Genomic DNA, 12564 nt, shown 5'->3' with positions numbered 1-12564 from the left:
GCAGCAGACTCATATCCAGAGTTATTCATCTCTAGAGGTATGAATCAAATCATTTTATTAAAAACCTGTGTAGGACTGATACAGCAGGTATACAATCTGCCAAACCTTCTGCATTGATTGAGCTTGTTGTCCTCGTTTGTGCTCAACCATGACGATTCTTATAACAGGAAGTCTTACACATGACTGAGAAACAAAAGTGGGTGAGAAACAAAGAGGTTCTCTGTGATTCTTCTTTTTTTTTTTTTTTGAAAAGTAAAATGTGCAAAATGACAAAATGGAACAACATGCAGCTTTTCTCAATGAAAAACAGTTGGGAAAAGAGCATTTCCAAAGAAAACACACAAATCCTTACAGATAGTTTGCGGAATTCCCTTAAAATAATCACCTGCTTTCAATTAAACTCTTAAACCTGATCATGCATTAACCAGTCATTTAATCATGTAAGTTTTAAAACAAACAGCTCCTCTGAGTGTCAGTAAATCATTGCTGGATGACATTGACCAAATATTTCTTTAGAAGCATTGCAAAGCTTTTCAAACTGTAACATTCAGTGGGAAATGTACCTTCCTCGGCTCCACTCAAGTCTTTTATCAGACGTCACGGACCAGACATATTTTATCATGTCTGCATGTTTCTATTTATAATGGGCCTTTCTCCACCTGCCAATGTTCCCATGACAACAGCTTGCCTACTGGCACTGATACCAATACTGCCAACACTGCCTGGTAATTTCATTATAATGATGCATAACAGGATTTTCAGATGAGAAAAGAAGCAAAAAAAGTTCTTCCATCTTCTAACAAGCCAAGGTATCCGGTCTGAGATTACACTGTGATGGTGATCCATGTTTTAGAAAATCAGCGTCTGTGCAGTGAGCGGATCAGCTATTTAAGAGCAAAGTAACATTCCCATTCCTTGGACAAAAAAAAAAAAAAAAAAATCAAAGCAGTGATTACTGGACAATTTCCCTCAATATCAAAAACTGACAGAGAAGAATAAATGGCAGATCAGTAGCCATGAGATTACCATAGGAACCCATAGCTAACATTTATAGTTGGGCTAGATTCTAGTCTATGGTCATTTATCCTTAGTCATACTGATAATCCTCAGCCTTTGTTTTAATGCAGATATCCAGTGTACTAAGGGCTGCACAGCACAGGGAGATAATGTCAACTACCAAGCAACATTCATTAGAGAAAAAAAAAAAAGACGATGAAAGACATAAATATAAAAACACAAAGATCAAGCAAACTGAGGGATGTCACTGGTATACAGTGATGCTTAAAATTAATTACACTCCTTCGCCTTTGAGGTTGTAAATAAGACAAAGAAAGGGAAGTGTACTCCCTATTTGAGTCTCATAAAGTAGTACAGGTACCTGATTATTTACAAATGTTCCTGGGGAAAAAAAACCAAAAGATTTTTCTACGCTACGTGACAAATTTAATCAGAATCTCTAAGTGGTACCCTCTAATGCTGCTTCTAACCTTTAACCTAAGATGAAGAGGATCGCATGAATACAGTTTTCCCTTGAAGACCAAAATGACCTTGCCACATGAACAGGGAGTACACCAGGTGAGTTATCTGCCCTCAAGAATGATGCACTTTCACTGCTGCAGCTGGATAACAGACTAAAATGGCTGCTGGTGGAAACAGGGTGGAGAAAGAGGATAGTTTGCTAACAGATAAGTAGTGTGGGGTGGTAATCCTGGTCGGTATGATGACTGTAAAGACAGATTGATGATTGATTCAGTGTCTTTGCCCCCTCCCATCCCTTTGGCTCAAAATTGAGCGGTTCTAAAATGTTACGAGAGCTTGACGGCAATCTTTTGCTCCTTCTTCATCATCCTCTGAGCCTCTTTCTCCATCTTCTTTCTCTGCTGCTCCATGGACCGCTTTTCTCTCTCTGCCATCTTCTGTTGTCTGTTACATAAAGAGAAAGACAAACATACGATTGCAAGCAATATCATTACAGCGCACATCAACAGAAGCTAGGTCAGCTGGGAGTGGGGAAAACAAGATCTTGTTCCTTGCGCCTCTGTGTTATAATTATGGTATGCACTGTCTCCTGGTGGCCAGTGTGTGAATCTACAGCTCTCCAATGGAAAAATGAAAGTGAGCTCACGGTATAATTTTCATCAATAGTAAAATGGCCTGCCAAAACTATTTTAAGTGTTCTTCGCATTTTCCTTTCAACAAAATCTGCCATCCCATGAGCAGAAGAGCAACTCAAGTCACATCAAACAAATACTTTTACTATATGTTTGCATGATGTTCTATGTGAGAATCCTATTAAGTAAAGTCACCCTTAAGCCTAATGGGATTCATCTTCCCCTTCGTCTTACATACAAAACACACAACTCATTCACTTGTTCCTGTAACTGCTGCATAACTGGCTGATGCAATATTAAAGAAGAATAATGAACTATGTCAACTGAAAAATCCTGACAAACTGGTACTCGTACAGTGTCTATGGAAAGGGACAGAGGCATTCCTGAAAAATTACCTGAGCACCTCCTCTGCCTCCCAGGCTGCATCAGACTCATCCTCCCAGGCATTTGCGTCCTCCTGCCAGTTATCCATTTCTCCCAGTTCAGCCTGCACATAAGGAGTTTACAATTATATCAAGAGGATGTCACTGTACAATAATTACAGCACTTAGATTTCAAGAGTTATGGTTTCTGAATAGGGCCAAAACTAAATACTTTATGTAATGTATTACCTCCTAACTAAACAATCATTGTGGAAGTCTCCTCTAGCTTTACCAGAGATTAACTGTATGAAGGACACTGTTCACTTCATGTTCTTGCATCCTTACATGTTTCTGATTCAATGTCCTTGTTGAGTTAAACCTTAGCAAGGTCCCGCCTGCGGATGCAGACTGGCAAATCATGACGTAGCATCGGGCTGGCTCAGCCCAGGGTCCGACAACAACACAGCTGTGCTCCATTGACTCTAATGCAGTCGTTTCAGATTTCCTTCATTTTCAGGCTGGTTTTGTGGATTTTGACCAGGGGCAGAGGTTGGAAATAGATATACGTTTCTTCCCTGTTCCAAAACCAAAATCAAACCCTGGCAAGTGTAGGGTTAGCTAGCTAGCTACTGAAGATATAGCCTACTGAATGTATACAAATACTGCTTTTGCTTTGTAACAGTGAAAAAAAAAAGACCGACCCTGCTGTACAGGAACCAGTGAAAGGAAGCAGGGAAACTTTGCTGATATTGAACCAGCTGTGTGTCATTGCACTGTGCGCAGATGAACGTTATTTGACTTTCCCCAGAGCTCCCCACCCGTCCTGTGGTGGGGGTCCAGCAGCAGAGGTCTGGGTGCTGGCAGCGACACCGGGGCAAAGCCAAACACTGTTCATCTGCACACACTGCGATGACACACAGCTGGTTCAATATCAGCAAAGTTTCCCTTTATATTCATTGTCTTCTGTGGCGATCAGCAGTGGTGGTTCACTATTACACTGTGATCTGTAGCCTATAGTTTGGCTTTAGCTTCTAACTATCTTGACCTGTGTGTTAATGACAAAAGAGTGAAAAAAATTCAAATTAATAAAAGTATATAAAATTTAAAAAAATAAATAAATGAAAAAAATCTTCGTCTTTTTAACCTGTTGTTGCCACCAAGTCAGTTTGACATCCTGGATATATCCTTAAAGTGCATATTGTAGACCCCTCAGTGTGCTTCTCTCTGGAATCACTGTTTCATTTTTTTCAAAAATGTGATATTTCTTCAGGGCAGTTAATTACAGTGTGGGCTCCATGCTTACTTAAGCAGTCAGAGCTACAGGCTACAGTGAGGCTAAAAACAGAGTTCATATGACGTTTTTTGAAACAACTTTTTATGTCGCGGCTGCAGCACACTTGGATCACTACAGATGAGCAGTATGGAGATACTTTGTGGATTCAATTTTGTGTTCTTGGACGTTAGTCTGGGGCGCCGTCTACCATTAGGTGTGCTAGCCGCTCCACCCGCCGATCTCCGCAAGGGATGTGAGGACTCTAAAACTTCACCAGGGCCTCCGTCGGCATATGGGTGAGTAGATAATGGCTGAATTTTCATTTTTGGGCGCACTATCCCTTTAAGCACGTTCATAAAGCCTGAGCAGAATCTCATATCCACTGCTATAAATGTATTAGTCACCACGGTGATTTCTTTTGCACTGTCTGAATCAGTTGGAAACAGTTGCCTAAATGCTGTGTGGATAACATTAGCTCGCAGGTTGTGTTGCTCCTTGTATTCATCTAGTTCCACCAATTGACACACTGTGGAGAAGTCGTCGTAAATATGTTGACATGTTAGAAATATTCTAACTGATGTAGCCTACTGATGTGTAGCAGATGTGATATACCATTGTTTTTTTGTCCACCACTTCCTCATCATCGCCCTCATAATTCAAAACCAAAGTGGCGCCTAACGCCAGGCCTGTAGTTTATCAGAGGATCTTCAATTTCTGGTCTGGTAATGGCGTTACTTTCCATATTGCAATGAGCTAGCTTCATGTAGTGTGCCTCCCAGTGTGTCTCACTGGAGGAGAATGTTTTGGTTTGGGGGTGGGAGAGGCAGACAGCATGTTGCCTGTTACATCCTGTGGGCTGCCTTGTTGAGCGCAGTGGCACTGAGAACACTAAATTAAACACTATTTAATCTGTGTATTTTATTTTCCAAATGTAACAGGATTAATTCAATGTATCGTTTGTTTGTAATGTGTACCGAACTGAAAGCCTTGTACCGAACAGCTCAATATAAGTACGTGTACCGTTACACCCTATCATTTTTTTTTATACTATGGGTTCTGACATTTCAGTATTGCCTTCTGCAGCTTTAGCAAAGTTATTCACAAGGCTAACAAGTTAGGAGCCATACACATGCCATGTTTTTTGCGCCATCAAAATCATTTTCAATGTAGACACACGGCAAGTGCACTCAGATGTCAGAGCCACTGACGATAGGCTTACACACTTATAAACAGCACCTGGAAGTAGATCAGCTCTGCACTCAGGATTTCAGATAAATAGGCTGTAATACTGTGCCTGTTAAGGTTGCTTAGCAACCTCAGATGCAATCTACCGCTTCACTGTTGAAAGCGGGCATAAAAAAAGACACAAGAGTAGTACCCAGCACCTGACCTTGTGTATTCCAGGCGGTCAAAGATGCAACGTGTGTACGGCCCCTTACACAACAACTTCTACTTTCCTTATATATCTGAGCAACATTACCACATGACATTTCTTCAACACCTGATAAATCGGTATTCGCAAACTAACACACTGGGTAAATAAGCTTTATAGTCTATATTAATAGGACTATAGCTGGGGTCTTTAATCTTTACCCATTTTCCAGCCCTTTCTTTCTGGGTTTGCTTTGTGATTTGATGATTTTTCACATACAAATTTACTGTGTGAAATGTATGGCCATTTATTTGGACTGCGTTTTATTTTATACCACTCCACAGTAGAAACTCTGCTTGGTCCCAAACTTTTCAAACAACGAAAATCGTGGATGTGTGAGGAATGGAAAACCTGCCTGATGCTTCAGATGGTATTAAACTGTTAACTTACTGAGGGTGGACTGAAGGTCATCATATCCTGAGAGGCTGCCAGTCTGCTGGAGAAACCTGCTGAGCCATCAGGCACCAGGTAGTTCAAAGGCTCCCTTTTCTTCAGCACTATCTGCAGCACAGAAACCAGAGAGACAGGGGCTGAAGCTTTAACTGAAGCACTTGATGACGCATTACAATCCCACTACAGAGTTAATAGTTTTTATATTACTTACAATGTAATTATATATGTTTTAACTATACAGATGCACTATTGTGTGCACTATGGCATGCTTTCATTCATTCACATGATGTCTATATAATGTACATACATTATAAACATCTCAAGAAAACTGCTGTTTGGTGCAATATGACGTTTTTTCGTAGGCCAATCTGTAAGTTAGCATTTGGTTGCCTTATCAAAAAGCTAAAGGGACTTTACAATTGGACTTTGGATTACTGCAGAAAATAAGCTCTGTGGCTAACAGAAGTTTATGATTTACATGTTTTGTTCAGTAAAATAATTTCACATATGAAAAGTGAAAACCACTTTTATGATTTTTGAAGCTTAAATGAAATCAAAAGTAAAAAGCTAACGTTGGCTCTAAAATAACTACACCGCAGTCACATGACTGCATCGCCACCATCACAATGACTGTAAAGGCGGTGCTCAGCGTGATGACCTTTAATGTCCACGACAACATCTGTAGTCTCATTTAGCTGCTTGTTAGCAACCACCGTTTTTAAGACAGGAGAAGCTTCAAAATTCACAAGTGAGGTATTTACTGATGTATTTCAAACTGTGGAACAAAATGTAAAAATCTCTTATACGTGTGTTAACCACAGAACATATTTTAGGCAAGGAACCAGAGACGCAAAACTGCTAACTAATTTCCGGGTTATAGGACTCATTCTTGCAGCACACTATAACCAGGAAAAAACAAACAAAGGGGGAGGAAAGGTGCACTGCAATCTATTATCTGCTATTCCTATTGCAGTGGAGATTTGTTGACTGACCTATTTCAGTGGTCTAATCTGATATTTCAATAAAAGGTTTGATAAACACAAAATGCAAGTGACGTGCACACACCCATACCAATATTATTATATGATTATTATATAATCTATCATTGCAGGATCATTTTGTTTCACCATTAACTTGTTTATTTGTATTTTTTTAATTACAAATATTTTGGGAAATGTGTTATTTGCTGTCTTATCAAGAGGTACGGGAGTGAGTCCACTATAGAGACAAATCAGAAGCATATTTTGTATAGTTTTGCACAAATATTAAAAGCAGGAAGACACAGCTAGCCAAGGTCTGTCAAGGGCACCTCCAACAACTCTGATAAAAACCCCTCTTATTACAGTGAATATTTACTGTTACATATAGAAATAGCCAACTCAACAGTTTAGCAACAGTAACCTAATGCATCGCAGCTTTTCTTAACTAACAGCCAAGAGCAGTGGCTACACACAGTATCTCTGAGGTTCTGTCCTCGTAGTTAGCTTCCTGGCTTTGAACACTTTCTTGATTCCACAGAAAACCTGTCTGACTGATATACTGTTGACGAGCTTGGTAGCTAACAAGAGACAATGTGTACATTAAGGCTGCAGTGTTTGATGGGGGTGGCCTGAAACCAAGACCAACCCCACTAAAAATATTAAAATGTGTACTCATTTATGAAAAATAAAAACATTAAGCTTCACCACAAATTTAATGAGTGTGTCTATTGCTTGTGCTGTCACCTTCTAACGAAACTAATCACAAGATGACATGTCACGCTACGGGTGGCTTTCCACCTCGACTTAAGAATTTCCCGGAAGAAACCCTGCGTTGCAAAAAAGCCTACTGCTTCTTCCAGTCTTTGGGATTAGCTAGACTAAACACAACAGAGTGGTGTCCTTACTGAATGTGCAAAGATGAAAGTGATGTTATCTAAAATGACAGCTAATAAACACATCTCCGAAAATGTCTGATTATTCCTTTAATAGTACAGTTCATCTATTTTAAGCTGCAATACAATGCCAGAGAGACATGTAAATATTGTCACCAGCTTTAAAAAAATGTGTTCAGGATATGCAGTATTTCATAAATTTTGCATCCACTGGGTAATCCTGGATCAGCTGCACCATCTGTGGACATACCTTCTGTGTTTTCCTGATGGTAGGAGCCATGTCTTTGAAGTAATCGGGCTCGTCGTCCATCTCATTGGGTTGAGGGGAAACGTTTCCATTGCCACCTTCAATCTTAATGCTTGTAGGAGCCTCTTCGTCCCAAGAACTCCATTCTTCAATCTCTGGCGGTGCAGACTAGACAATAAAATACTCTTTTAAGTCAAATGTATTTGTGGAATTTAAGTGCAGGAGTTTGTGTAGTTCATAGGGCTAGGCGATATGGACAAAAATTCATATCCTGTATTTTCAGGCTGAATGACGATACACGATATATATCCCGGTATTATCTACTAAGTGGGCTACATGTTCAGTTACAAGCTGATCCACGGCTGAAGTTCCCTGTTATTTTTGCTGCATGTGTTTTTCCACAGCAGGGCAGGTAAAAGAAGTTTACCTGTTGGAGGTGAGCTGTTTGCAGAGGTGTAGTAAGAGCCTGTTGTCTGCAGCTCTTCATCAACATCTCACTGTGGCAGTTTCTGATTTTACTCTTCCTCCCTGCTATATTATTAGACTTGTCTTAATTCAAGAAAAGCCGCTGATAGAGTTTCGCTAATTCGGTAATAAACATATTTTAATTCCTATACAGTCTTAAAATAAAAGTCCCTCATTATTTTGTTACGTGAAAACTTTAATTGTGAAGCAGCAAAATAAGGAAATGTTGAGTTTTTGAGCAGCAACTTCACACAACTTCTTGACTGGACGCGGCTAAAAGTTACAGAGGGAAAAGGCCCACAGAATTGTACTTGAGCTACTGCGGTAGCTTCATTCATCTCACAGACTGATTAAAAGTAGCTTGTGCAACATGTAGACTAATGTCACACCGTAGCCTAGACTAATTAACAGACAGATTAAACAGAGGAGCAGCTCTGTGTGTCCCTGAGTTTGACGGAGAAACTGTGAGTGAGTGTGTGGGGCAGAGCTGTGTGGAGAGATGAACACTAGTATGCATTATGTGACGCAACTTGACCCTATATCGATACTAACGGTATTGTCTAAATCTATATCTTACTTGAAAATATATCGACATATTGTACAAAATCGATATATCGCCCAGCCCTTGTAGTTCAGAAGTAAATACATGCAAGTTTTGAATTTTTGTCCAATGATTATATCTGTGGTCTGCCTTTCCAAATACTGAACACTCTCTGGGCTCTGGGCTTTTCAGAGCGGGTGCTGTTGACTGACAATACTGACCTGCTTTGGTACCGAAGATGAAAAATCCACTGTTGTCGGGAGAGTTATTTGATCACCACTGAGCTTGCGGCCCCTTCCACTCCTACAGAGTAAGTACAAGTCGAAAGGAACAAATTTAATGTTGGAAATAGCAGCAACTGGTAGAAAACTGTTATCAAACAGTCACAGTCAGATCTCATTAGTGCAGAGAGATAAGATTCACTGACAGGGATTTCAAATCTGCCAAGTAAATCTTCTTCAGACATTACAGATGCACTCCCTTTAGAGCATGAATTGAGACCCTTCCTGAATCAGTACATCCCAGTGATGGATCTGCATATGACCCACCAGGCAATGATCTGATTTGTCTTTTACCAAATTATACCATGGTGGGTGGCAGAGAACATGATGAACAAAGTGAAACAAAGTGCAATTAATTTGAATAAACAGCTATTTAGTTGTGGCTCAGATGCATGCAACATTTATTTGGCATTAGGTAGTGTTGCATTGACAAGATTACCATAAAAGAGAATAATATGTACAAGCTGTGCTCACCTGCATATCAACCTTTTGAAGAAAGAGAGTAAGCTGGCTAGACATGTGCAGATCTTGAAGAGACGGAACTGAGTGATGGCCATGATGAAACTGAGCTGGTGGGGAGGAAACGTGGAAATATTAACACTTGGATTTACAATGGTGATAAGGACTTGTTAAGCTCCATAACAATATAATATGTAGTAGAGGAAGTGTCCAATAAATATGCAGGGCAGCATGAAATAGGGAATAGCTGGCCAGGAAACAGTCCTCAAAAAGAAATGTGTTGGCGTTCATGAACACCACGTATCAACAACCAGTCTTATTATTCGTTATGTGGAGAGCCTTGACACTAGCCTCTGAGATGCTAACGTTACCCTTAGATACACTCAGCTAGTAGACTGTATGCTAATTTAGTTCTTGTCGCAATAAACTGACTTAAACAGTAATAAATGGAATTGTACTGACATGTTAAGACTTTAGTTTAATCCGTAATTTCCACCATATAACATAAACATCGAGCTAAGGTTGACGTTAGACACAAGTCCTGCAGATATTTACGATAAATTAACGCAGCAAATGTATGTCTTCACGTTAGCCTTTTACACGTTTTAGCTGCCAACCCAACACTCACCTTGCAAGATGTCAATCCACCGTATGCAGAGCTGCTGCTTTCTTCTTGAGTGGCAGAAGACACAGGTTCATTTATTTGCTAACCGTTGCTTGCTAGCTTAGCCCACAGGAAAACATGATATTTCTGAACCTTTTAATTGCCTTTGTAAGACGACATATTTGCAGTGACAAACTATACCGCTGTCATGTTAAAACCATGCACGTAACAGCTGTACAACCCTCTGCGGTTTCATGACAAAACTCCTAAATTCGTGTCGTCGCTCATCTCTGTCCCATGGCTGCCATCTTTGAGCTGGGAGGAGCAGGAACAGGGAAGTGCAGCGTGTTCCTGCCGCATTCAGGGACTGTCGGAAATGAGGGCGCTGCGATACTTTTCTTTCCCATAGAGAAATTGTAAACCTTTGAATTTATGCCTGAACCAAGATATTTATAGGTGGCGAAATACAGTTTGTGATGCGAACTATCACAACACATGGCAGTGGGGGGGGGGNAGCAAAACAACAGAGGAATATATTTAGTTCATTTTTATTGTCACCTAGGAAGATTTATATTCTCCCAGCATTATTCTGTCTATCAATACTTTATGTTTTGTAAGTGGAAGAAAAACTATTCAGGTTAAAATGGGGTCAGATCCATCAAATAAACATGCTGTAGAAAAATAAGAGTGCTGTAAGTCCCACTTTATTTTCAGCTAATATAAATGATGCATTTGTAAATATGCCCATGGGTATGGGCAGTGTCAGAAAACAATAGGCTTATAAGAAGATCACTATTTTTAGATGGCGGTGGTTGGAGAGAGAGCGAGGAATGTAGAACATGTAGTGTATAAAAGACAAGATGGAATTGATCGAGTTGAAATATGGGGGGCAGACGGCCACCCACCACAGAGCCTGGCCTTGCTCGAGGCCTCTGCCTCCTAAAAGGCTGTTTTCCCTCGCCACTGTTGCCAGAGTGCTTGCTTGTGGTGGGAATTGTTGAAAGTTGTTGGTTTTCTATCAATGAAAGAGTTGGACCTGCTCTATTTAAAAAGTGTTCAGAGATCAGTTTTATGATTTGGTTTAATTAAACTGACTTGAGTTGATTTAGCTAAAAAATGCTTGCGTGTCTCTTACTTTTTTTTAGAAGTCTTATAAGTCTACAGTTAGAAATGTTAGTGTGTGATAAAAAAAAAAAAGTCTTGAGTTTTGCAATTACCAATTAGCCATCAGCAAACGCTCATCAGTCAACTGCACTTTTAAAAAAATGTTAGTAAATCATAAATAAATATTAATAGATGAATAAATACTATTATGCTTTTTATAAATTGATTTTGTTCATAAGGCCCCAAAGCCTTTTTCCAGATACTAAGTGGTAACACATTTATTTTCCTGATGAATTAAAGAGCTAAGAGTTAGCTGATGATGATGACGATGATGATTAATTAAACCATTGATTAATGCTTACAAACTCTTTACAAAGACGGACTCATCAGAGAGTCATTCCCAAAAACTTAAGCCATCAGTATAAACTTAAAGATGCCACACAATATTAACCATTATATAAACCATTTCAAATGGCAGAAAACCTATTTGGGCCAAAATAGTTGTGGTTGATTCATTGTTTCAGGAGTTAACATCCAAAATATAAAGTGTTATATAACTGGCCACATGGTGATGCTATCCCAACAAAAATCACTTCCCCCCCTTATTAAGTGATTTAACTTAACAAAATAACTAAATAAATATAGAATTTCTAAAATCTCCCTTAACAAGAACAAAATAATTTGTGCAATTTTTGCCTACAAATACTGAAAAAACAATAAGCTCAGAGATGCCCAAAATGTATGATTTAGGTAGGCTAAGTAATTAATTTATAAACAAGCACTTCCAGGATCATTTACACTGAAAGCAAACTGATGGTGACCCTCAAGTGCCCTAGAAAAAAAAAAGAAGTAAAAGAACATTTGATGCACTCAGTGGCCGATCCAGTCAGAGAGACTGAGGGGAAAATACACATACATATGGGTATTTTTAAAAACTAAAAGATTCAGAGCTTATAAAACATTTGGGGCAGGAGCCCCAGAAGCCACCCCTACTCCACTACTGTTTAAGAAGTAGGCTATGTGTCACAAATGTTCCTGGTCCAAAGATGTAAATGATACTGTAGGCATATGAATGTAATACTATGACTGAATGTTAGCAGTCGGTTTATACAACACAAATCCTACAGTGGGTGGAGGAAGTAATAATAATAATAATCAACTTCATAACGTAAGACCAGTCACTTTATTTTAGAATTTAATGAGTTGGGCTTCTTTCAATTATTATCAATTCTGTATTACGTAATTATTACTTTGTTTACCTTATGATTTTAGGTAGGCCTAATGCAGGGACAAAATTACTGACTACATACCACATACGGTACAGTAGGTGGCGGTAGAGACCTTATAATGAACAGCTGCAACCTGCCCTAAACCAAATGAAGAAGAAGAAGAACTATCCAATCAGCACACGCCTGGGAC

General features: G+C 39.4%; 1 protein-coding gene across 1 annotated transcript; it reads right to left on the bottom strand.

Moving 5' to 3' along the window:
* Positions 1-414: 414 nt before the first annotated feature.
* On the bottom strand, positions 415-10386 carry ebag9 (estrogen receptor binding site associated antigen 9). The gene is made up of 7 exons (XM_050047168.1): positions 10066-10386; positions 9453-9547; positions 8919-9000; positions 7695-7859; positions 5569-5679; positions 2507-2598; positions 415-1923 (listed from the first exon to the last, which is right to left on the bottom strand). Exons 2-7 carry the CDS (start codon positions 9533-9535, stop codon positions 1806-1808), a joined length of 651 nt encoding a protein of 216 aa, XP_049903125.1. The 5' UTR covers positions 9536-9547; positions 10066-10386; the 3' UTR covers positions 415-1805.
* Between the last annotated feature and the right edge of the window lie 2178 nt (positions 10387-12564).

This window comes from Epinephelus moara, chromosome 6 (genome assembly GCF_006386435.1).
Source record: "Epinephelus moara isolate mb chromosome 6, YSFRI_EMoa_1.0, whole genome shotgun sequence".
Lineage (NCBI taxonomy): Eukaryota > Metazoa > Chordata > Actinopteri > Perciformes > Serranidae > Epinephelus > Epinephelus moara.
The sequence above is the reverse complement of the archived record's forward strand: the minus strand, read 5'-3'. Positions and strand labels throughout refer to the sequence as shown.

Bases quoted from the DNA above. Each gene is read 5' to 3' on its own strand.
- ebag9 (XM_050047168.1), bottom strand. From the start codon at position 9,535: ATGGCCATCACTCAGTTCCGTCTCTTCAAGATCTGCACATGTCTAGCC. The intron at 9,001-9,452 runs GTGAGCACAGCT...CTTACTCTGTAG, and splicing joins TTCAAAAGGTTGATATGCAG to GAGTGGAAGGGGCCGCAAGC. The intron at 2,599-5,568 runs GTAAGTTAACAG...CCTTATGTGCAG, and splicing joins TGACCTTCAGTCCACCCTCA to GCTGAACTGGGAGAAATGGA.